The sequence below is a fragment of the Manacus vitellinus genome, unplaced genomic scaffold (assembly GCF_001715985.3).
Source record: "Manacus vitellinus isolate BGI_N305 unplaced genomic scaffold, ASM171598v3 scaffold_25_pilon, whole genome shotgun sequence".
Taxonomy (NCBI): Eukaryota; Metazoa; Chordata; class Aves; order Passeriformes; family Pipridae; genus Manacus; species Manacus vitellinus.
The window spans coordinates 4,703,140-4,727,809 of NW_021939882.1; the positions used below are offsets into that span (position 1 = coordinate 4,703,140).

General features: G+C 56.4%; 1 protein-coding gene across 1 annotated transcript; it reads left to right on the forward strand.

The window, feature by feature from the left end:
- The first annotated feature begins 9,872 nt into the window (after positions 1 to 9,872).
- Positions 9,873 to 22,980, forward strand: PPARGC1B (PPARG coactivator 1 beta). Its single transcript, XM_029960188.1, has 12 exons — positions 9,873 to 9,881; positions 10,021 to 10,194; positions 12,683 to 12,895; positions 14,711 to 14,827; positions 15,896 to 17,012; positions 17,510 to 17,546; positions 17,948 to 18,012; positions 18,444 to 19,215; positions 19,694 to 19,769; positions 20,617 to 20,738; positions 21,032 to 21,186; positions 22,778 to 22,980. The coding sequence occupies exons 1-12, from the start codon at positions 9,873 to 9,875 to the stop codon at positions 22,879 to 22,881; spliced, it is 2,961 nt and encodes a 986-aa protein (XP_029816048.1). The 3' UTR covers positions 22,882 to 22,980.
- The last annotated feature ends 1,690 nt before the right edge of the window (positions 22,981 to 24,670 follow it).

A 24,670-nucleotide genomic window follows, 5' to 3' on the forward strand; every position in this document is an offset into this window, starting at 1 on the left:
GGGGACCCACTTCTTGGTCCCTTCTCAGGGGGCCCTGGTGATGGAGAGCAGTGAGGTGCAGGCAGTATGGCCATGCCATGGGGTGCCAGGCCTTGTGCAGGGCAGCAAGCAGCAGCTGGAGCGGGCAGTGCCGCCTGTTCCCTGCAGCAGTGGATGGATGCAGAGAGGGGCAGCCGGCAGTGCTTGCTTGGCAGGGCTGGTGCTTCCACCCCTGCTGGGATATGGGTCTGGGCAAGCATGGACAGGCTGGGTGGGAGGGTACGGACAGATCCACGTGGTTTTGCCCTTTCCACAGTGTTTTTCACCCTTTGAGATCTCGTGCCTCCAGCTAAAAATTTCATTTTTCATGTGGGAGCTGGGCACAGCGTGGGGTCCTGCAGACCCCCCTGGCAGAAGGGCCAATGCAGGATGAAGGGTCTGTGGAGGATCGTGGTGGGTCGGGTTTGGTGGTGGTGCCCTGACCCCCAGCAGGGTATGGCGTGTCACCGGAGCATGCCTGTGGCGGCAGAGTGTCAGGGCTGGACTCACTGAGAGGTCAAGTTAATGCAGGAAGATCCTCCTTACGCCTTCTTAACCCCAGCTTGAACCTTCCCCGTCTCCTGCCTCATCCTGATTAGCACTAAGAGGCTGCTTTGCTGCCGGTGGCACAGGCAGCTCTCAACAGTGCAGGGCACTGCGCTGTCTTCCATGGCAGGGAAGGCCTGAGCACCTCTCTGAGCTTTGGTACCAGACCTGCAGGCGGGAAGGCAGGCAGGAGACATGCTTCCCTTCCTCCCCTGCTGCCACCTCCCTGGCAAAAGGGACTGGGAGTGCTCCTGGCAGGGGCCCAGACAGTCCCTCCTCCTCACAAGGTCTGAAAAGGCACGGGAGGCTTGGAGAGGTGAAGGGCATCCTGCAGATGATGGTGACAGACCTGTCAGGGGGATGACATTGGATTGGAGTGTCTGGCAGGCAGAAGGTTCTTTCCACCCGCTCGTCAGATGTGTATGTAAAGGGGCAGGATTCAGGCAGGACACGGACTGGCTTTAACCTCAGCTCCTGTTTCACAGCCGTGGATAACACCGAGTGCCAGAATGCGCTGGGAATTACAGCTCCCACCAGGCTGCCTGCCGAGCCACTGCCACCCGGAGAGCCCTGTGTGTGGTGTCCCAAGCCAGGGAGGAGGGTATGTCAGTGATGACAGTTCTCTCTTCCCCGTCATTTCACAGCCTCCAGTCAGCAGCCCCAGAGCTGGTCACACTGTGGGGTGAGCAGATCCAGCCCAACTGAGATCCTGCCCCTCCAGTTGCTCACTCCCTGCTGCCAGCCCACGGGTCCCAAAAGCCTCCCGGCTTCCCGACATTGACTCTGCCAGTGCCTGGGAGTAGCTCAGGGATTCCCAGGATTACAGGCTGCGGCCGTGGCTCCTGGAAAGCCAGGGTGAGCTTTCCAAGCAGTGGAACATCCCAAGGTTGTGGCTGTGAGTAGGGAGCATGGCTGTGGCCGGGCTTGATGGTACAGTTGGAGTGGGACACAATGTGGCATGACGTGGTGATGTCCACCACGCTCCCTGCGGGCAGTGGCTCTGCCTTCTCTGAGGCTACAGCAGGTCTGACCTCACTCGTGCTGTTGGGAGCTGGAGGGACAGTTACTGCCTCAGACAGGGATTTGCTCTTGGAGCCAGCTGAGAGGGGTGAAGAGCTGTCAGTGCCAGGGTGAACAGTGCCCATGGAGCTAAGCTGGGTGTATAGGGGTAGGTCTGCTCCTCCTCTGGTCCTGGAGAAGGCTCCTTGCTGGCGTCCCTGTGCCCACAGCAATCATGTGGCTGCTGGCTGCAGGGACATGAGAAGAGGAAGGTCTGAAAATAATCACCCCCTCATGTTTTCCTTTCAAAGGGGGGAGTTGCCATCATGGGGAATTTTTGTGACCAGCAGAGCTGGCTAACAGTCAGCTCCTCAGTGAGTCAGGCACTTATTCCCTCCCGTGGTGCAGCCTGGCCCCCTGTGCTGCCAGCCTGCCTGGAGCTCAGGGTACCCCCACTCATAGGGGTCCCCAGCTTGTCTCATGGAACCACAGCATTTCCTACCACCTCCAGCTGTGGGTCTGTGAGTGGAAGCAATCCCAAGAGTTTCAGGGTCTCGATGCCCCACTGGTCTCGGCCACGGTCCCCACTGCTCCCTGTCCTGTAGGGCATCTGTGCAGAGCCTCTCGAGCTTGTGGGGCTTGTGCCGCCCCTTGCTCTGTCCTTGCCCCACACAGGCTGTGCTGCCTCACTGGAGAAAGGCTACAGCGAGGTGAGCATTGTATAACCCCTGCCTGCTCCTGCCCTGCCTCTCTCCCCATGGCCAGGGGGTCACATGCCAGGGCTGGAGCCCTCCGAGCTGATGGGACATTTCAGTTCCCACTGTGCTTTGCTGGCTGTTGGCTGTTGGTCCTGCCTTTGGTTTTGGGGAGATTACAAGGCATTTCTTAGAAAACACCATCAGTGTTCTGGCCCAGGCGGGTGCCCTGCCTGGCTGATGCCATTGAGTGGTGCCAGCCCCACTGCCTGCGGAGCACCCGTCGGTGACGGGGACAAGGCTGGCAGCAGCCACTGGTAGTGCATATTTGGTGGTGCCAGGATCAGCGAGCAGTGGGTGGTGTTTGCCAGGCTGGCTGCTGGCAGGGTTGGCATGGGGTGCTTCTGTTTGGATCGAGGGATGCAAGATGAAGCTGTCACACTTGGGGAGACAAGTTACCAGCATGCTCTGTGTGCCCAGGTGTGCTGACACTGCCTGGACAGCCCTTTGCCTGGCAGATCGTATCCCAGGACACAGCAGCAGCAGCCTCTGGCACGGGGCTGTTTCCATTAGGTCGTGTTGAGAGAGGAGCATGGCTCTTTGGGAACAGCCCGTTCCCTGCTGTGTCTGCTCCTTGCATGGAGCACAACAACCACTTGCCCTTGCTTGTTCCTGGTGTTGGCAGTGTGAGGGTGCTGGATTTGGGGGGTGCTCTGAGCTCTATGCAGGGGCTGCAAGGTCTCCACGGGTCTGTTGTGGCACCAGTAGGTTTTGCAGTCCTGGGCTGGTCTGTCCTGGAGCTCAGGCAGAAAGAAAGTGGACTCTCTAGTTTAAAGCCCAAATAAATGGCTGCTGGGTACAGTGTAGACATGCAGCTTTGTAACCCGTGATATACTTTGCTGCTGCCCTTCTTCTTAATCCCGACACACCTTTGTTTAAAGTGTTCCAGCAGAATGTTGTTTATCCAGGCCATTACTACCAGTATCTCAGGCTCCTTTTTTCTATCCTGTGACTCAGGGACACTTTAGTGCAATTTCTTCCATCTTTCCTCCATATCAAAGATACTCCTGGCAAGTTCATGTTTATTGTTTGCAGTTAATGTTTAATATTTCCTATTACTGGCATCTCGTGGTTGATCTTAATTACACCCTTCTAAATGTAAGACAAAAGTCAGCAAGTGAGACTGTGTTCAGGCTGAGGTTGTGGCTCAGAGCCTCATCCTGCTGGTGCCTGGGGCTGGGTGCCCAGTGCACCCCCTGTGCCCTCTCGGCACGTCGCAGGCCATGTTGGGAAGGTGGCTGCTCCATGTGTGCCACAGAACCACAGAATCATTTACATTGGAAAAGGCCTCTAAGATCATCAACTCCAATCTTTGAGTCCAACCTTTGAGTTCAGCCTGTGCTGGCACAGAGTGTCCGGCGTGGGGCCCGGCACCGCCGCGGCGGCTCCCACGTGCTGCACCAATGTGGACAAACAGAAGCTGGTTTTGAGTAGCTGCAGTGGAAGAAAGGATCAAGCTTCTGTTTGCTTTGCCCAGGCTTTAAATGTGGATGCTGGTTTTGCCTCTTGCTGGCTGGGCTGAATTGTTAAAATGGATTAGTAGAAATTTAAAAAAAAAATAAAAATTAAAAATTAACAGAGTGCAGAGGGCAAAATGCCCTGCTCCTGGAAGGACAGCGAGGTGTCACGTGCCTCTGTGCAACCCAGGAGCCTGGGAGATTCCTGTGTGCCTTTCCCCTCAGACCTGGGGAGCTGGATGAGGGAGCAGTCTGCTGCTGCCAAGCCCTACCTGTGCCCCCCTCCACCGTGTCAGTTGGTGGGTTTGCAGGCAGGGTCCCCTCGCCTCCACTGCCCCTCAAGGAGGTACCACTCACCCTTCACTTTGGGGCTCTCTGGCTATAAATATCGTGGGGTGTCAAGGGGCAGCGGGGCCAAGTCACAACCTGACACCACCTCTCCCTCATTCACAGTGACATTTTATCAAATGCCACTCGGGAGGGGGGGGGGTTGCTTATCTGCTGGCACACACTGGTGACCTTCAGAGCTCTGGCCAGGTGGCTCCTTGCTGTATTTACACTTATTTATAGCTCTCTCCTCCATTCTCACCTCTGCCCTCCTCCCCAGTACTGGAGTGGGGCTGCCTGCCTCACATGGATCCCTCTGGGCTGGAATGGAGCTGACGCATCCCTGAGGGTGACGAGGGGCTGGCAGCACCCAACTTTGCCCCCTCAGGGTGCTGGTAGCCTGACTGCACAGGGACCCTGTCCCACGGGTGGCAGCTGCAGGAACAGCAGGGTGCACCCCAGGGCGGGTGGGGCTGGGTTTGGTCCCAGTGTGGGTCATGCCCCCAGTGCCTTCCCACTCCGGTGCTGGGACAGCCCGGGAAGGTGCCAGGGGTCTGCAGGAACCAATCCCGGCCTGCCCAAGTGGGGCTCCCCCTGCCCGAAGCAGCTAACTGGGTGAGCGGCTGTGCCCACCGTTGCACTGCCTGGCGAGAGCTCATCCCGGTGAAACAGCCTGGCGGTGCCCGTCTCCCTGCACGGCTGTAATCCCCATTTCAAGCAGTCTGTGATTGCGGATTTCCCTGATAAGCCCAGACGGCTCTCTCCAAAACCCCTGCCCAAGGATTTTCTTTCCTTTTTAGAGCCAAGCCTGGGGTGAGGGCAAGGAGGGAGAAACTCCCCGTCCGGGCGCTGGGATCCGACACTGCCAGTGGGGCTGAGGGAGGGCTGGCGGGAGCTGGCACTTCATGTTCTCGGCATTTCTCACCTTCTGCTCGTTTGGGTCCCAGCCTAAATGCTACTGGCTAATTTGGGGCTCTGTCTCCAGCACGTGTGGATGTATATTTATCTCTTAATGCTTTGAGTAGGCTCTTGGCTGTGGGGAGGGAGGAGGCTCCGTGTGCGGCTGAGTCAGTGCTGTGCTCCTCAGGAGGAGGTGGGCTGCCTGTTTCTGGCTGGTTCCTTTGGCCCCTCCGAGGAGCTGCCACTTTCTTTCCTTTTTTTCCATACAGCAAAGTGGCACGTGAATGACAAGGCAATTGCAAAGCATCCTGGGGCTGTGTCTGCAGGCAGCAATGCAGAGCTGCCCTCCCAGGCTTAGGCAGGATTAGGATCCCGCGAAGGTGCTACTTGTGTCCAGCAGCACTTTCACGCCGGCAGACTTCAGAGGCTGAAACTTTTGCAGCCTGACTAAGCATGAGCACAGTGTGTGTGCCATCACAGTGTGCTCAGAGCTCACTCCAAAATACTTGGACACAACTTCAAGGGATTGGACCCAAGTGTTTTGCAGATAAGGGAAATTTCTACTGGTGTTGTTGTCAGGGTGTGACAGAGGAGAGGACCTGCAAGTCTCTTTGTCACGGTCACTGCCCTGTCCCCAGCTCCCTGAGCCAGTTAAGCACAGCAGACAATGAGCTGAGCTCTCATGCTTGCCTGGCAGCAGGGCTGTGGTTCCTGCTCTCCGTGGGCTCAAGGATATGGCTGCTCCTGGGAGCCAGCAGCCCATCCCCAGCCAGCCTCTCCAGTCCTTCTGACTGGGGGATTTAGTTTGAGCAGCCCAAGTTGACACTGAAAAAGAGGAAAACATTCTCTGTCTCATTAATCCAATATTTGAATTAGAGTTGGGCTTGGAGAGGAGCTTCATGTCTCTGCAGCGATAAGACCTCACATGCTCCCACACCAGAATTAACACTGCTCCAAAACAGAGGGAAGAACTGAAAGGGAAATGCCCCACCTGCTGTCCCCACAGCATCAGGAGCCAGCACTGAGCTGTGCTCAATGGGGCATCCTTGGATGTGCCTCCAGCCAGGGACTGCCCACGTACCAGAGCTGCTGGGGACATTAGAGACAGTGGCCCACGCTGACCACCCTCAGAGTCAGGCAGGGAGATGGAGCTAACCCCCGGGCCAGCTCCTTGTCCTGCCTTGCCTTGCCACTGCCCCGGGAAGGACAAAAACTGGGGGCTTTGCAAAGGGGCGGAGAGTCAGAGCAGCTGGGAGTTCTTCCATTCCCTCCTGGGGATGACCAAGGAGACACCAGAAACTCTCAGGCTGATTTGCTCACACAGGGTTTCCAGGAGAAGATGGAACACAGGCTGGGGGGAGCCAGCCCCTCCTCACCCACAGTGCTCAGGGAGAGGCCCCACTGGCGCTTTATCTGGGAGCATTTAGGTGCAGTTGAGGCTCCCGGGGACAGGAGTGACCTCTGGATGTCCTTGTCTGCCAGTTTGGAGATGTCCCTTGTGCTTTCTCACTGCTGCCAGTGGTGAGCATGGACAGGGGCCTGGCAGTAGGGTGGCACAGCCATAGTGGCACGGAGCCCTCCTGCTCACCTGGTTGTCCTGGGCATGCACAGCGTAGCTGCTGCCAGGTCCAGCAGCCTCTGCAGGGGCGCAAAGTGAGCACAGACCCTCTGTGTGAGGGTCCCTGGGGAACCCCTTCTCCCACAATTGGAGTGACAAACCCCTCACAACAGGCAGGACTATCCAAGCTCAGTAGCAGATAAATAAGTGTTGCTGCTCTGTCAAGCAAAGCCTCTGCAGAGGGAAGCTCTGTGCAACATGTGAGCGAGTATCAGCTGCCTCTCTGTCCTAGAATTGCAAATGCATCTCAGTTGGGGCTGAGGTCGGAGTTGGTTCATACTTTAAGGAAAGCAGAGGAGGATGTCTCTGAATGGAGGCTGTTCCTCAAATGTCCTTCACCTTCCAGCTTTGGCTGCCAGGTGCAACTGCCAGCACAGCATTGCTTCCAGAGAGGATGCCCAGGGTTGGGCTCCTGCTCCCTCAAAGGATGGAGGTGTGTGGCATGGGGGCACCTGTGTAGGGCATCTCTCCCCCCCGGAGCAGGGATTCATCAGACACGTCACAGTGAGCTGCCGGCAGCTTTCTGGTCACAGCCTTGCTGCAGCACACACAGGCCAGGTGTCTGGGCTGGAGGATGCCTCCAAATTTTTGAGCATGTCTCCATGGGTGTTTGCTGGCTGCACACCAAGAACCCATGGCTGATCTTCCTACAAACTCCCGAGTAAAATTAGAACAAAAGTTCACTCCTCTCCCAAGGCAGCAGGAAATGCAAAGGGTGGGAAAAGGGAAAGTCAGAGCAGATGAGGTCCTGTGCCCGCAGGCAGCCTCCCCACTGCTGCTGCCACCCCCAACTCCGGGTGGGGGGCTGGGTCCTCCCCCACCCCCCGTGGCCAGCCCAGAGGGACTTCACTCTCAGCGCTCTGTGCTGGGCAAGCGGTGCTTGGAGTGATGGATTCCAAGCTCAGAGTGACGTATTCCCTCTGGAGATTCAGGTCCTTGGTGGCTGGGTGGGTTAAATGGCACTGTCTAGCAGAGGGGGCTGGCTGGAGCTGTGACCATGTGCCGGGGTGCCCATCCATGTACTCATGTGAGTGATCGCACTGGGCAAATGCTCTCCCCATGGTTTTTTTTGAGGAGGGGGCTCATCACAGGCCAAGCTGAGTTTTTAGGCATTCCTGACCTGTGCTAGCTGGGAGCATCCACAGAGTGGCAGTGCCGGGGCAATCCTGCCCCTGTGGTGCCCAGAGAGGGCAGCTCAGCAACATTAGATTGCAGGAGTTTATTTTTACCCAGCCCTGTTGCCAATGGGGACATGTCACATCTGTGGAGTTGATCAAAAGACATCCCGAGCACTGGTGTCAGCTGCTCCTTGTGATCTCAGCACCAGGATCTTTTCCCTTGTGGCATATCAAAAGGAGCAGGAGAATTTGACTGCTCTGCTATTTTTAATTGAACGCACACACGCACACACAGAGACACACGTATATATATGTATGTATGGCTTTTCTAAAAATAAAAGCCTTTGCCTGTGTTCCCATGGGAAGATTTGGGGAGAAGGGGGAGCCAAAGTTGTTGCAAGACTTTTTTTGGAGCAGGTGCTAGAGCAGAGGGAGGAAGGCAGGGACGGGCCACAGCAGGTAAGGGACACACCTGAAAGGCCAAAGGACATCTGATCCCAGAGCAGTCCAGGCTGCACCTGAGCAGAGGAGGAAGGAGAACAAGGGGAAAGGTCGCATCTGTGTCCCCCAGAGCTGGCAGGGATGAGAATAGGGACCAAAGATTTTTGCAGGGCAGGTTAGGAAAGCCCCAGCCTTGGGGGGCTGTGAGGAGTATCAGATCCTGGAGCCACTCAGGGGTGCCTGATATACTTTGTGGCACTACACTTGCGTAATCTACCTGATCCACATCTCTCCAGCAGCAGGATGAAGGGAGGATACTGGGGAGAGCATCCCCCACCATGGGGCAGCTCCCAGGCCCTTGCAGAGCTTGGGCTGGGGCAGTATCAGCAGCCCCAGCTGCCGTGACATGGCACTGGCTCACCACTGGGCCATGAAAATGCTCTCCCCCCTGTCCTTGCCCGTGCTTTCCCTGTCTCCCACCTCCCCTGGTACTGGTTGGGGCGGAAGGCAGGTGAGAAATGTAAAATGGGAGTGAGTGTGTGCATGGGAGTGCCCTTTGGGGTGCCCTAAACACAGTGGGGAGCACAGTAGACAGGCTTCTCAGCCTGTGGGAACACAATCAATAATCCCAGATTATCCCAATTTGACCAAAAAAAAAAAAAGAGAGAGAAAAGCTGTATTTTCCATTCCTCCAGCTGTGTTTGAAATCCCTTTTCCTTCCTGTTGAGTGAAGGAGGAGACCCTTCCAGGGAGCTTCAGGAGGAGGAGCCCCTGCATTCCCCTGCCCATACAGCCTCGCTCACATGCTCAGATGTTTGCCTGCTCCAAAATCCATTTGCTCTGTAAATAAACTTGCTTCCCTCACTGCCAGAAAACTCCCCCTGGGCAGCCAATGCTGGGAGGAGTCGCACCAGACCTTTCCCCTGTGTGGTTGAACCTGGACATAGGCACAAAACCAGGCACCGTCCAAATGCCGGCACAGGCAGTGGGTGCCAGTGCCAGCCCTCACTCCGGGGGTGCTGGGTGCAGCCGTGGGGTTTTGTGGGAGGGCAGTGGCTGGAAGCCAGGCTGAAGCAGGGCAGGTGCCAGCTCCTTTCTGTAGTTGAATGGAGATTTTTAGCTGGGTTCCTAGAGCTCGCATCACCCTGTGTGCACCCGGACATCCATTCATTTCCATGCTGTTTTCTCATCCTGTACAACGCAGGGAGCGGGGTCTGGATTGCACTGGTGGTGCTCCTTCCCCAGGGTGACTGTCCCTGAGTGGTTCAGTGCCATGTGGCAGGGATGGGAACAGGGTAGGGACCAGGTGTGAGGCCAATCACAGGAGTTGCTGTCCCATGTGCACGCAAGACTCTTGCCTTGACTTCCAGCTAGATAACCTGGATGTCACCCTTAGGTGGCACCAAAGGCAGGAATGGCCCCTAAGAGCTCCAGCAGCTGCTTTTCTACAGCTTGGGTGGCTGTGCTCTGCCCCGAGCGTTTGCTCACTGCAGGAGATGAGGCTCTTTGAATGCAGATGCTGCTGTTCTGACTCCTGCCACAACTGGGACACAAGAGGGGGTTTGATGGAAGTTGTGGGGGTGTTCTCAGTAACCAGCAGTGCCAGTGTCAGGCTGTGCAAACCAATCTGGCAGGTGTGCAGTGAAGAGTTGCTCACCATGCTCCACACTGCCATGCAATTGCTCCTGGAGCCATGTGGAAAGTGGGGCTGAGAAACGGGCCTGAGCGGAGGTGGGAGCGCACCAGGAGACCGTCCGTCTCTGCAGGTGGATGCTGCTGCCCCTTGCTTCTTGTTCCCCTGGCACAGCAGTGGGCTCACCCCCTTTCTCTTCTCTGTGCAGTACGAGGTGTCTGGCGAGGAGCACCTCTACTCTGACTTCCCAGAGATCGATCTGTCTCAGCTGGATGCCAGCGACTTCGACTCGGCCAGCTGCTTCAGCGAGCTGCAGTGGTGCGGGGAGCACTCGGAGACAGACTCCAGCCAGTACAGCACTGATGACTCCGAGCTCTTCCAGGTACCCCCATCCTCCTGGCACAGGGCACGCGAGGATGGAGGCAGGGGGAGGAGGGAGGGAGGAGGGAACACGCACAACTATTAATATCTCCTCCCCAGCTGATTAGTGCTCCATTAATTTGTGCACTGGCTCTAAATGGGGCAAGCGGAGTAAGGCTAATGAGGAGGTGGAGGAGCAGAGGAGGCTGCTGAGCCAGCCCTCCTGTGGTGTATTATTCACAGGGAATTACAGCCGGGGTGCAGTGCATCCTGTTCGATTCCTGGAATGGCAGGATGTGCCAGGGCGGCAGTGCGGGGGTCTCAGTGCTGTGGTATGGGGCAGGATTATTCCTTTCTCAGGAGCAGAAAGCAGCCCCACCCACGCTGGCTTCCCAGTTTTGGCAGCTCCCTCTGTTTGGGTCTCGGGTCCTTTTGGCAGAGGTGGCTGGTTTCTGTGCTTGGCTTTGTGCTGAGATGGATCCATGTGCCAGCATGGACTGCACAGTGAAAAGGGGTGCTGGGACAGAGGGTGCTCCTGGGCACAGGCAGGGCTGGTCCATAACCCTCAGCACTGTTCCTGTCTCTCCTTGGAGAAGAGCTGAGCATCTCGTGGAGCTGTGAGGCCAGGGCAGGGCTGTGAGCACAGCAGAGGCACGTTTGGAGACAGGGAGGTGCAGAAGCTGCCTGGGGATCGGGCACTTTGCCTTTATCACATTTCCTAAAGCTCATGCCATGCCCTGGATGTGCCTATCCTTGGGGGCTGGAGTTTCTCTGCCCTCCTGAGCAGCACCCAGGCCCTTACCCCTCGGACGAGGAGGTTGTGACCCACTAGTGTCAACTAGTAACCAACTCTGGGTTACATTTTGGGAGGGAGCAGGATTTATATTTAAACAAGGGGAAAAAAAACCAAAAAGCCCCAATATTTTCTAACCTGGCCGTAATAACAACCCTGTGGCTTTTATGCTGTGCTGATGCTGTGCTTGAAAATGGTCCAGTCCAGCTGAGGGACCTTCATCACGAGATGCATATTTTCCGCTGAACTTCCTGGGGAAAAGATAAACAGAAAAGAAATGCAAAAGACAGGCCCATTAGGAGCAGTGGAGTATGATGAAATGTATCCCACTGAACTTATATGCACAGTGCTCTCGTGCCAATAACAGGAGGAAAAGAAACGGAGCCAAAAATGGAGCATCCTGCTGCCTTTCCCTCGAGCCTGCTCTAGTAACTGAGAGCAAGGTTAGGGCAGGGAACAAAAGATATTTAATTTTCAAACAAGATGAGAGAAATACAGGAGGGTGTGTGCAGGCAACAGTCCTGCTTGCGAGCCTGAATTTACCCTCGTGCTAATTTTATCACTGATGGTAGCCTGCTTCTTGGACATGGTTTACATTCAGAATGTGATGGAGGAGGACCAAAAAGAAGGAACTCCTGACTCACTCCAGCCATTCCTCAGCTTCTCTGTCCTCTCTTGGGCTTCTGCAGTGTACTGCCAGATTGGAGGGGAATTCGTGGGGCTGGGAGGGCACTGGGAAGAATGGAGGTGCATCAGCCAAGCCAAAGCCTAGATGGAAAGAGGGAGGGACCCAAGAGGTCGGGTCAGGGCAGCAAGAAGGGAGGAGGCAGGAGCAACCCCTGGTCCTGACTGGCCCAGTGCAGCCACAGACACTCACAAATCTCCCATCAACATCCCCCACATCATGCTGTTCACCCAAAGAATAGGTCAGGGGAGCTGTAATGCAAGGCCTGTCACTCTGAGGGCTGTGCTCCGTGGACGCAGTCCCTTGCAGAGCACTGGGTGCAGCCAGCTTTAAGTGTGAGGGCTTAGAATCCCTGTCGAGCTAGAGGTGCCTGAGTTTAGGGGCTTTTAGTGAAAACAAAACTCATACTGGTTGTTGTTACAAGCTATGGTGTTTGGCCAGCAGTGCAGCCCAGGCTGAGCTTCCCCTGTGCCCTCCCAACGGGCTGTGCCCTCTTGTCCACTGGGCAGCCCTGGGCTGAGCTCCCAGCTCCTCACATTTTCTCTGTCTTCCCTGTCAGGAGAGCTGCAGATTAACCAGCCATGACCTCTCAGGCCTCCCCAGCCCGTGGAGGGCAGGGGGCTGTGCCTGCCCCCTCCCTGGGCTCCCATCCCAGCTGGGGCACTTGCAGCCCGGAGTCAGGAGGATTTGGGCAAGGAGCCTTTTAATCACAGATCTTTTATCTTCTGCTGTTTGCATGATGGTGGGGGGGAGACAGCTGTTGGGAGAGAAGATGCTCTGATTCATTATTTTCTGTTAGAGGTGCAGGTGGACAGATTGATGCTCCTTTTCCAGTTGGGTCTCTCCTCCTCATCCCATCCAGGTGGTGTGCTGGGGAAGAGCTCTCAAAGGTTGCCCTGTGGGGTCACTGGGAAGTGGGAGCTGCTCAGTGAGAGCTGCTGTTGCACTGCTGGCCCCTCTTCCCCCACCCAGCATCTCACAGACCCTCTGCCCAGCCTAACTCCCCCTCTCTTCTCTGCCTGCTCATTTCAGATAATAGACAGCGAGAACGAAGCGCTGCTGGCAGCCCTCACGGAGACATTGGATGATATACAGGGAGATGACATGGGCCTGGCTGCCTTCCGAACTATGGAAGAGGGGGACACGCTCAACCATGCCTACACCTCACCTGCCCCCTCCCCCAAACCCACCGCCCCGGTCACGGGGGGGCCGTCCCCGGCCCCCGAGTTTGATGAGCTGTCTCTAGTAAGAACCCACTTCCTACTGTTTAAGGTGGATTTGGATGAGCCCCTGATAAGCCGGCTGCATGGGTATGATAGGAAGCAAAGGTCTGAATTTTTTCATTCTAGGCTTAAAACTCTCTTTAACCGTCAATACCAAAGCATATACTTGTATTGTATACGTATACATGTTCTGCATCATTGCTGTCACCTCCATCACCATCCTCACGGGAACAAGCTGTGTGTATACAAATATGTATATGAACGGGGTGGGGGTGGGTGTCAAAGGGGTGGGGGCTGCTTTGGCAGGACCCACACTTGCTTTTAATCGGACATGCAGATGTGGGGCTGCCTGGGGGTCTCTCTGGCTCATCCCAGCCCTGTGTCCATGGGCAACAGTGGCTGTTCCCACCCACCTCTGCCCCGGGCTGAGCTCCCTGCTGCTCTCGCAAGAGGGACACAGGAGCTTGGCCCGTATGTCATCCTGTGCCCTCAGCTTTCAGTGGGAGGGTTTGACCCTCCCTGTCCCTTCCACCAAAACCCCTCAGGGTCTGTGTGGCCTGCAGTCCCTACAGATTTGGTGACTGGAGTATCCCTCTTGGTTCTCTGCCATATTGGGGCTCCAGCCCCGCTCCCCATCCTGCCCAGGACTAACTGGGAGCATTTACTGCCATCCCGAGGAGATCCTCTGGAACATGGTACCCAGCCTGCTCCGTCCTGAGGCTCACAGTCCCCCTCAGGGACCCCTCAGCCTAGTCCCGGGGTCTCCCCAAAAACCCAAAAGGGGAGGAGTGACATCCAGTGGTGACAGCGTGCATTTCCACCGCCCACGCCCCTACGCAGGGGTATATATCACACACGATATGTCTGTGTATATATAGGATGTATACGTTGCAGGGGTGGGGGGGAAAGGGTGCTGGTTGCTTCCACCAACAGGAGCTGCACACCTAAAGCTGTGGGTGCCCCGGTTGACATTTCCTGGCAGACCCTGACCTGGGCACCCCCTGTTTCTATCACCCCTGTACCCCCCCAGGGCTCTGTGCCCACCGACCAGCACGGGAGCCCCAGATCTGTCTCCTCCGTGCAGTCCCACAGTGCCTACGCAGTCGTCTTGCTGTTGAGCTGTTGTCGCCTTCGGTTGTTAGCGCGACATGGGTGGAATATGAAATGTTGTTGCTGGGTGTGGGGTTGGTGTTTTTCCTCCCCCTGAGCAAAACTGGGTTTGAGTAGAAGAAAAATGTTATGCTGACCTTGCCATCAGAAGAGATGGCTCTGTGGGTGACCCAGGGAAAACCCCACTCCCACCACCCATGGGCTTTGGGGAGATCCTCGACAGGTCCCACAGGGGTTTGCATCTGCAAAATGCCTTGAAAGCTCATTAATGAGTCCAGGCCCTCTCTGGATGTTTTGGCTAAATGAGCCTTGCACGGGGGCACAAGTGAGTTGTCCAAACCTGTCACTCACATCAGCACAAAGCCTCTGTCACCTAAGGGCAGAATTGTTGGAGTAAGACGTTTGGATGCCACGGCAGCTCCTGTGTATCTGACAGGAGTGGGGTTGCCCCTGGGAAGTAAAGTCTCTCACGTCTGCACTGCCCCGACCTGCTTGAGGGTCCCTGGGGACATGGGTGAGTGCTGTGGAGACAGCCCTGACCCCCTCAGGGCTGCACATGGCCAGGCACCTGCCTCCACAGACATGGTGGGGTGGGAAATTCCTCCCTGCCTTAGATTTTTATTGCCCCATTTTTGGGCACGCGTGAGCCAAGGGCTGCGGCCCTGCTGGCGCTTTCTCTTGCCCTCGCTGCCATGCCGACTCTTTTTCTTGCCACTTCTCTTTGCAGCTGAAGAAGTTGCTCCTCTCTCCATCGCATGTGCCTCCGAGCTGTGAGGCTCAGCGGGACGGGACCGCCCGGCGCCCGGGGACCCCAAAATCCCGACCAGCACGGCCCTGCACGAAGGTACTTCCTCATGGGCAGAGCTCGAGCCCGTGCACTGCCCACCTCTTGGGAGCTAAGAAAGGCACTGAAGGATGGTGTCAGGGAGCATGGGCAGCCTCTGAGCTGGGCAAGGGGCTGGGGACGGGCAGAGGCCATCACCTGTGGTGTAAAGTAAGGTATTCACAGGTATTTTCCCCAAAAACGCCAAGGCAGTGGAAAGGATTCAAAAATGTTTATTTTGGGGGCAAAGACACTGAAAACTTACGAAGAAAAATTCTGCACCAGCAGTGAGAGCGCTGGGCCTGAGAAAGTAACTCCTCCAGATCTTTTCCAGGTTTCTTATCTTCTCTGGCCTCCCTCTCCCAGCCTCAAGACAGGCGCAGCCTGTAACATCCTGAGAGTTTATCTCTCCTCAGACCAGAGAGACACAAGAGGGACACAGGAGGGAAAGAAACACTTCCCCCATCCTTGAAAAAATGTTTGTTCTTAGGCAGAAGGTCTCCTTAAGAAACAAGTTAATTAAGCTTTAACCTTCTCGTTACAAATTCTTCCAAAAAGGGGATACCTATTCCTACACGTGGCGTTCCCATCCCTCTCTGCGTTGGGCTGAGAAATGCCTTGATCTCATTTGGACCCCGGGTGGTTCAGCCTCTCCCAGCTTCCCTGGGTGCCCATTTGTGAAAGCCCCATGTGCTCCCTTGTCCCCCTCTCTGCTGACTCTCAGCCCAAGCCAGGGGCCATCACCAAGGAGAGCTGCATACCATGCTGCAGAACCCACCCCTCACTTAAGCTGATCTGAAACCCAGCAGAAGTTGCCACCAAAGATTTTTCTACTTTGCTGATGGTTATTGTGCAGTGCATCAGGCCTGGCAAATTAGATTGCCTGGGAAGAGCAGCAGATCCCTCCCTGGAAGAAGAAGCATCATTGTGTGCGGCGCTTGGGGCAGGGGGCTGACCTCCACACAGGTTGGGGTGTTTCTAAGGCAGAACTGGGGGGTTTGAGGATGTGGGTTGGCGCTGTCAACATGGAGGGCTTCTCCCCCCATGCCAGGTACTTGTGTCTGATTTTCTCCTCTCTCTTCTCCAAAGGTGGAGGGTCCCCGGGACAGGAGGGCGAGTGTCCCGCAGGCACAGAGCCGCAGCTGCACTGAACTGCACAGGCACCTCACCTCCACCACCCCCTGCTCCCAGACCAAAGCCCCCCAGGCACCCGAGGAGTGCTCCAGTGGTGGCCACCACCCATCCCCGGGCGACTGCGCCCATCACGAGGACGACAGTGACTCCAGCGAGGACTCACTGAGCTCTGGTGACTCGGTGACGCCGCTCTCCTCAGCAGAGGATGGCTCTGGCAGCCAGTTGTCCTGTGAGGGGGAGATGCACTCCGTGGTGGAGCTCATCCGCTACATGCACACCTACTGCCTGCCGCCGCGGAAGCTGCCCACCCGTGACCCCGCTGACACCAAGCCCCAGCCCTGCAGCAGCCCCTTCAAGAGAGCCAAACCGGACTGTCCTGCACAGCCGGGCCCCCCTGGCAGTGCCCAGAGCCGGCCGGGCTGTGCCTGGCAGGCAGCAGGGGGCTGCAAGAAGCCCGGAGCATCCTTCTCCATCCTGAAGGAGCTGCTGGCGCGGGACCTGCTGTGTGACGTGAGCAAGCCATACCGCCTGGGCAAGCCCGTGTACGCTGCCCTGGCACGGCCGCCTGGCTCCTGCTCCCCTGTGCCGCCAGCCCGCGATGGGGAGGATGCCAGTGGGACTTGCACCTCCAGAGTGAAAACAGCACCAGAGAAGGCTGAGCCACGGCAGAGCCCTGGAGCTGAGGCAGAGGCACTGCAGGAGCTGAGTGGCCATGAGGACAATGGTGGGAAGCAAGAGGGGACCTCAGGCACAGCAGTGGGGAAGGTGGCCCGCAAGCAGGACAACACTGTTTACGCCGTCCGCCGGTCCAAGAGACTCAACCCCGAGCTCGGGCACTGGCTATCCTTCCTTGATGGGCCACCCCCCGAGCCCTCCGTGCCCCTGGCCTGCAGAGAGGCTGCACCATGCCCAGTGCTGGAGGGATTCTCTGCCGAAGAGCCTGCGGCTGAAGTGGAGGTGGGGGGCACAGCAGCATCGGCGGAGCCCCAGCCCCTCTCCCTGGGTTCCCCAGTGGATGGTGAGGTGGGAAACGGGGCTGAGAGCCGGCGCTGTGCCCTCCTGGAGCAAACAGGTGAGGAGGCCGTGGGCTGTCACTCTGCTCAGCCCTCCCTTGTACATCCATGCTGCCTGTGCCATCCCTGCTGTGGCCAAGCAATACTGGCCAGGCGCTGGACACTCAGCTGGCAGTAAAGCTGTGAGCAGCCCCAAGTACAGCCCCGTGTGCTGGCTGGTTTGGGGTCCCATGCATGGGGAGCTGGGGGCCTGTTCTGATTTTGGGGTGCTGTTTCAATCCATGGGGGCCTTCTACTCCCGTTTCTCCATCCTTATATTGAGAGAAGCTGATGTAGGGCTCACCCAGCATGGACCAGGTTGCCCCATCCCTCCAGGTCCCTCTTGCCCATGGGCTCACACTGTGCCTGGGCTCTGGGGTTCATTATGAGCATGAATGGCTCAGCCCTGGCAGCATGAGCCCTCTCCTTCAGGGGGGCAAAGCCCAGCCCCTGCCAGACCTCGGGCGCTGCAGGGAGTACAATTCCACTGGTAACCGGCTTCTCTCCTGCCTTTCAGAAACACCCAGATGTCTCACGCTGTCCTTGGCACAGACGTAAGTGCAGACGGGGTTGAAGGAACTGTGCTGGGGCTGGAAACCACCTTGGTTTGTGTAGCTGGGCCAAGCCTCTGCTGCAAGCACACAAAGCTGCTTTTGCAGAGGAGACTGAGCCACCCAGCTGGGCACAAGGCTGTGGGGAGCCACAGCCATCACTAGGGTGCAAGGAGCCAGGATAGCCTCATCCTGAGGGCAGGGCATTTCTGTGTGTGCCCCAGAGCACTCGCTGGGATGGGAAGGGCACACTGCTCAGCCCACTGCCCTCACACCCCTCTGTCAGGCACTAGCCATAGTGGGAGGGCTCACTTGTAGGCAGCATTTTCTCAGCTTCCTTTCAGGTTTTGGGACTGTGGTTCACCTAAACACTTCCTCCCTCCTGATTTTCTGCTCTTCTCCAGTGACCCAGCCTTTGGGAAGAGAAACTTTGAGTCAATGCTGACTGTGGAGCTGTGTGGGACAGCAGGTAGGACAGGCTTTTAAGTTTTGGGTTTTGCAAAATTCCTCCATAGGAGAGGACAGATTTACCCTAAATTCAGTCTGGAGTCATCAGTTCCAGCCTACCCAGCCAAGGGAGCACACTGAGCTCTCTTCACACTATGAACACAGGAGACTCCCCTCCACATCTGAGCACTACGGTCACTTCAGGGGGATGTGTTTGGGGTGGTGGGAGCTGTTCAGAAGTCCCCTGAAGGAGCCAGGACGGAAGGGAGAGTCCTCTGGTCCCTGCTGGGATCAGGCATCCTTCTTTTTCCCCAAGTGCCACCGGATGGATGAGGCTGTGGGGCTGAGCAGTCTCCTCCCCTGCAATACCTGGTGCAGCCCAGGCACTGGGGTGGGACAGGGCAGGATGGCAGGGGCAGAGCTGACTCCTGCCCTTTGTTTGGGGGGGTCCAGGTCTCACACCACCCACCACTCCGCCATACAAGCCTGCTGAGGAGGACCTGTACAAGCCAGACATCCCCCAGGAACCAGGGAAGGAGGACGGGATGGCCCCCAGCCCTGGGGGTGCAGGGGATGTGGCAGCCTCCCGGAAAGCCCCCAGGAAGCACCCCGAGAGGACGGAGCTCTTTGCCCACCTGAGCCGAGCTGCCACCACACGCCCTGTGCTCCCTGAGCAGCAGGGCCTGCTCAAGAGGCCCTTCTCCCGCTCCTTCGGGGACCACGACTACTGCCAGGTGCTCAAACCCGAGGCTGCCCTGCAGAGAAAGGTGCTCAAGTCGTGGGAGCCCACGAGCCAAGTGGAGACGGAGCACAAGAGGAAGGTCCCAGCTGCCCACTACCAGGGACTGGACCTCGGCAAGGAGGCGGGCAGCGAGATGCTGTGGAAGGATGGGGTCAAGCAGCTGAGAGACCAGGAGATCAGAGCCAGCTTAACAAAGCACTTTGGCTTCCTGGACACTGCTCTCGATGACGAGGACATGGTCTTCTGCAAGACCCCCGAGTATGACACCGTCTTTGAAGACAGCTGCAGTGAGAGTGGCTCCCCTGTGGAGGAGGAGGATGAGGAGGAAGAGGAGGAGGAGGAGGAGGAGCATGGCAACACCAAGCTGTGCCTGCGGAGAAACCCCCTCTCCAGGACCAGTTTGCATTACTGTTCCCGGAGCAGGTCCAGCTCGGGGTCTTCGTGCTGCCGGTCGCGATCGCCTGCCAGCAGACGCACCTTCAGGTACGGGGGCACGGGGACCTTGGGATCATTCTTGCCTGCTGTGTTTTTCCATGGTGCAGGGTAGCCCCAGTCCTCTCTGCTCTGCTGGCCCAAGTAGTAAAGATGTTAATTAATGAAAGAAAAGCTATAAAAATAATTGGTTCTACATCAGCCACTGCTGCAAAAATCAGCCATGGCCAGAGGAAGCAGCAGTGGGGTGAAGCAGCCAAGGGCTTCTGTGGCTGACAGGGCATGGGCAGGGACCTGAACCCGGCCTGGGAAGGGGTGCCTGCTGGAGACACCCCCTGGCATCTATCAGAAAAAGCTTTCCAGTGTCATTTCCAGTGTTTCTAGACCCCCATCTCTCCTTGGCTGCCAGTGCTCTGGAGTGTCCACCTGCTGCTGCAGCCACCACGTGCCTCGGCTTATCACTGATGTTTGAAGCTTTCCTCACCAGCTCCCCCCATCCTGGGCTGATCTCCTCTCCCTCGCTTCCCAGGTGTGAGAACGGCGAGCAGTGTCAGGGCGGGAGCGGGCACCGGGGCCAGCTGGAGAAGAGACGGGAAAAGGCCATCGTAAGTGGGGGGACCCCACGCTGGGACAAAGCAATCCCCAGCACTCAGTTCATCTCCCGCTCCAGAAAAGCAGCAGTGGAGCCCATTAGCCCTGGCTTCAGCATCCCTTGGTGCGAGGCCAATGTTAAACAAGGACATGGGGGTGGAGGAGGGAGAGAAAAACCCAACCTGGAGCGGAAGCCACCAGCAATTGGCAACACATGGAGTCCTTGGCACAGAAATGCCCAGAGCATCCTACGCTGGTGCTTCAGCACACTTGGCATCGGCAGTTTGGGGGGTGAGCTGGGGAATCCCTGAAGCTGCTCAGCCATTACAGATGTGGCCCTGCTGCATCCTCATGCACCAGGAAATGAGCGTGTGCCCACGGGTGGGAGCTGGGACAGGGGTGGGGATGTGGGAAAGTAACTTGGTGCTCCGTACTGTTGTGCACACACACAGTGCACTCACACACAGACACACACACAGACACACACACACACACGCCGCTTTGGCATTTTTCCCTGCAATACAATTGAATTTTGCCCCTAGCAGTTCTTGGGAATATTTCCCATGTCTTCAGGAGAAGCTGAAAGAGCTGCAAGAATGCAGCAGAATTTTAAAAGAGAAGAAGGGAGTGTGGCTGCTCCAGCCTGGCTATGGCTGTCCCTTGCAGCAGGGGTGTCCTGGGGATGACACCATGAGGGGGCTGGAGTGGAAACAACCAGATGCTAGAGATGTCAGGCCATGCCCACAGCAGTGTATCCCAGTGCTGGCTTACAGGGGCTCCTCAACAGGCCCACATTTCTAGTGCCCATCAGCACAGAGGTGTGAGGTCCTGGAGCTTGAAACCTTTCTCTTGCTTTGCCAGGGGGAAGGCCGAGTTGTGTACATCAGAAACCTCTCCAGCAGCATGAGCTCCAGCGAACTGAAGAAACGCTTCGAGGTGTTTGGTGAAATCGTGGAGTGTCAGGTCCTGTCCAGGACTAACAGGTGGGTAGGCAGTGAGCTGTGGTCCAGGGCTCCAGCAGCTATAAGCAGCCCCTCTCCCCAGTCCCCATCAGCACTGCCAGGAGGTGCCAGACCAACCTCCTCGGTCAACTGAGCCCATGGTCTTGGTGCTTTTGGCAAGGAGATGTGGTGTGTCCACAGATCCAAGGGTGCAGGGAGGTCTGCTGGGATGGAGGGACAGCAGGATGGAGGGACAGGGGCACGGTGCTGGGCACAACTGTGTCAGAAGGGCTGTGGGGCCCATCACATCTTGAATTCTTTCTCTGGTTGCTCAGGGGGGATAAATATGGCTTTATCACCTACCGGTATTCAGAGCATGCCGCCTTATCTCTGAAGAATGGCCCCTCCCTAAGGAAGAGGAATGAGCCTTCCTTCCAGCTCAGCTCTGGTGGCCTTGGGCGCTTCTTCTGGACCAGATATGCTGACTTGGGTAAGAAAACAGGAGTTTTATCAGCACAGAATGTAACAGCACTGCTGAGCCCTGGTCACACAAGGATCCTAGACATGTTTACAACCTGCAGGAAAAGCCCACTGGCTTTCCTGTGTCTCACATAGCTGTTCGTAGCTCAGTCAGGTGGCTTGGGAAACTGGGGAGAGGGAAGAACAACTGGCATGAGGCCCCAGAGTGTGTTGGCTGCAAAATGTAGCATCACACCCCAGGGCTGCTGGGTCTCAGCTGACCACAGCCCATCTCTGCTGCGCTTCTGCACAGCCCTGGAGGCTTTCCAGCAGAAAACTCTCATCCCAGTTGTTAGAGAAGGCAGTCAGCAGCATTTCATTAGCCCAAGAGGTGATCTGAGTGGTTTGCTCACCACACTGCACATGCACTTTTGAATCGTTTGATGGCACTGAAATGTGCTGTGGTCACATTACCCCTTTCAGTGCTGTCTGAGCTTTGGCAAGGCCAAATGCTTTACTCAGTGACCATGTCTCCCAGGGTCTCACTGGACCCTGTTCTTCTGTGGGGTATAGGGCTACAGCCTGAGCTGAGGGGCAGGAGCCAAACCCTGTGCTAGTCCTACAAGAGAAATGTGTCCCAGGCTTCGCCCAGCACTCCTTGCTGTGATCTTCAGGTGTTTCACCAACACTGCATGTTTATTTCTGTACCCTCTGTAGGGGCTGAAGGGTTCTAGGATTCCACTTCATGAGTGAGAGGCTGAGGCCCAGAAAATAAAGCCCCAAGTCTTACCTCCAGACACCCAGTCTGACACAAGCACTGACCAATCTTTCATCACATTGCAATATCTCCTCTGATCCCTCCAACTTCAGTTGTGGGTACAGATGCCTGTTACTCATCTAAATAAATCCCAGAGCCTCTCATTTTGGGCACAGAGAATCTAGGAAGCAGACAGCAGCCCATGATGAAGGTGTTGACTGTGCAGTGCTGTAGGAAGGGAAGCCAGAGCTGCCCCTAAGCCTTGGAGAAGCCCCCTCATTGCTCTTCACCTGCTGATTTCTGCAAAGCCACCAGTCACCCCCTTCCTGCGCAGCTTGGCTTGTTCCTAAAATCCTGCTTGTCCTAGTACAGGACACATGAGATGCAGACCCCACAGGCAGAGGTGAATACAACCATGCCATTCAAAAATATACTCTTAAAAAGTTAAGCTGCTGTTAAATTAGGCAGCCTTATTTCTGGCATGTGCTGAATTCCCCAGGCTTTCCAGGGACTCTGTGTGTTCAGCTTCTGGCAGGGGCCTGGGAGCAGGGCAGGCAGGCACTCCCCTCTCTGCAAGCTGTTTCAGCACCTGCAAATTTGGCTGCATCCGGTAGATTTTTGCACACCTGGAAGATGAGGCCCAGCTGGGCCCTGCTGCAGCCCCTCTGCCCACAGCTCTCTTCAATGGGGAAGAGACAACACCATCCCAATCCCTTCTGCCATCACTGCTGTATCCAGGCTGGCTCTGCGGTAGCAGGGCAATGAGCAGTGCCCTGCTGTGCCTCAGTTTCCCTCCCAACCAGGCAGCGAGCACGTTGGTGCCCCACTCCCTGACCTGGCTGCTTTCTGTCCCTGCCATTCCCAGATTGCGGCACGGAGGAATCCTCCCCAGCTCCAGTGAAAAGCAAGTACGAGACCATGGATTTCGACAGCTTGCTGCAGGAGGCCCAGCTAAGCCTGCATCGGTAACAGCCTTAACCTTGGAGGAATACCTCAATACCTCAGTCAAGGCACTTCCAATATGTTTACGTTTTCAAAGAAATTATTCAGTCTATGGAAAGCGAGATAGAGCGATAAACGCGCGAGGCACGCACGGCCAGAGAGAGATGCTGTTCCCTTCTGATCGATGTTTACATTGAACAAAGCTGCTTCTGTCTGTGAGTCCCCATGGTGTTGATGTCTCACTGCCACACGTTAGTCCCTCCGCTTCTGACTGGTTGTTTTAGGGTGAGCCTAGGAGCCCCCCGGCCCCTCTCCCCCTCCCGGCCCTCCCCGTGCTCCCGCCGTGGAGTTGCAGCTGTGTTCACCATAACATTTTTTTGTCTGTAGTGTGTGATGATGAAATTGTTAATTGTGAATAGAATCAGGATTATAAACTAATTTTTAATAGAAGAAGAGAAAAAAAAAAGTATATACTTAAAAAAATGTATTTATGGCTCAGATGTACTGTAATTCAGATTTATTGTACCGCTTCCTTGATTTTTAACTATGCACTGTAATGAGGCACTTGCCACTCAGCAAATGGGGGGTCAGAGCAGAGTCCCGGAGCTGACATTCACCCACCTGCCCCGCTGGCAAACCGGGGTGCTCGATGGTTGTGCTGGGGTCATCCACTCTGCTGTCAAAGCCATTCTTCTTGCTCACGTGGCCTGAGCTCCGCAGCAGCACCCAGATGCTGAGCTGGGTCCTGGCAGCTTTGCAGGTGGGAAGGAGAGGGGTGGAAGAAGGATGCACTACTTCCAACCAGCACTGCTCCAGCCCTCTGCTGCCTTTGGAGCCAGGAGAGAGGGGTTGGGGGGCTGGAGCCAGCCAGGCTTGAATCCAGCGGGTCCTGCTGGCACAGCCTGAGGGGTGGGTATCTCCAGGTCAGTATGAGGGATCTGGCTTCTCTCCAGCCCCTCAGATGGCTGGGAGACTGGCTGGGCCAAACGGTTTGCTCTGCACTTGCTTCCAGCCCCTGCAAAGCAAGTGGGGTGAGAAGACCCATCTGTGACCCATCTGTGATCTCCACTGGGCAGCCAGGTCAAAATCCAGAGAGGCGGAAGGGGGCACAGCATCCTCACCAAGCGTCTGCCCACCCAGCACCCTGCCCGCCCTCCGCCCACTGCCTGATAAGCCATACACTTCCCAGCACCCACTTGGCACCCAGGATCCGTCCCCATGCCCGCCAGTGCCCCACGGCACGTTTGCCTGCTCTGCCTCTGGCCAGGGGCCTTCAGGACTGGATTTAAGGAATGCTCAAGCATGAAATTTGCTTGCGGACTTGCCCTTCACCTCTGGGTGAGGTGCGATGGGGAGAGAGCCCACCTCTGCCTGGAGCAAACCCCACCACCAGCTGGCCAGAGGCACTGTTTCCTGAGGGAGTGGGATTCTCACTGCTCCTCAAGCCATTACCATTGTCTCCTTTTATTTTTCCCCCCAAAGACCACTAGGGATTCAGCCATCCTATGTAGATAGAATATTATAGCCTTAACTATGCCAATAGATAGATTAGAATCTCCTGGGGTCTCCCCTCGACATGACTTAGGGGTTTTATTCTCATTTCCTTGGCGTGGATATATTTCATCTTGCAGGGAGAATGACCAAAACCTTCGAAATTGCACAAGGTGCGATGCCAAGAGCCTGAGCCCTGCCGGGATGGCCCCTGGCTCTGGGGCTGTGAGTGCAGCTGGTCTCTGGTGGGAGCAGGAATGCCGGCAGCGCTGACACCAGCACAGTTCCCTGGCTATTTCTTTCGGGAAAGCCGTGGTTCTGACAA

Coding starts and splice junctions, on each gene's coding strand:
- PPARGC1B (XM_029960188.1), top strand. Junction 19,216..19,693: donor GCCAGCAGACGCACCTTCAG/GTACGGGGGCAC, acceptor CTCGCTTCCCAG/GTGTGAGAACGGCGAGCAGT. Junction 20,739..21,031: donor GTCCTGTCCAGGACTAACAG/GTGGGTAGGCAG, acceptor CTGGTTGCTCAG/GGGGGATAAATATGGCTTTA.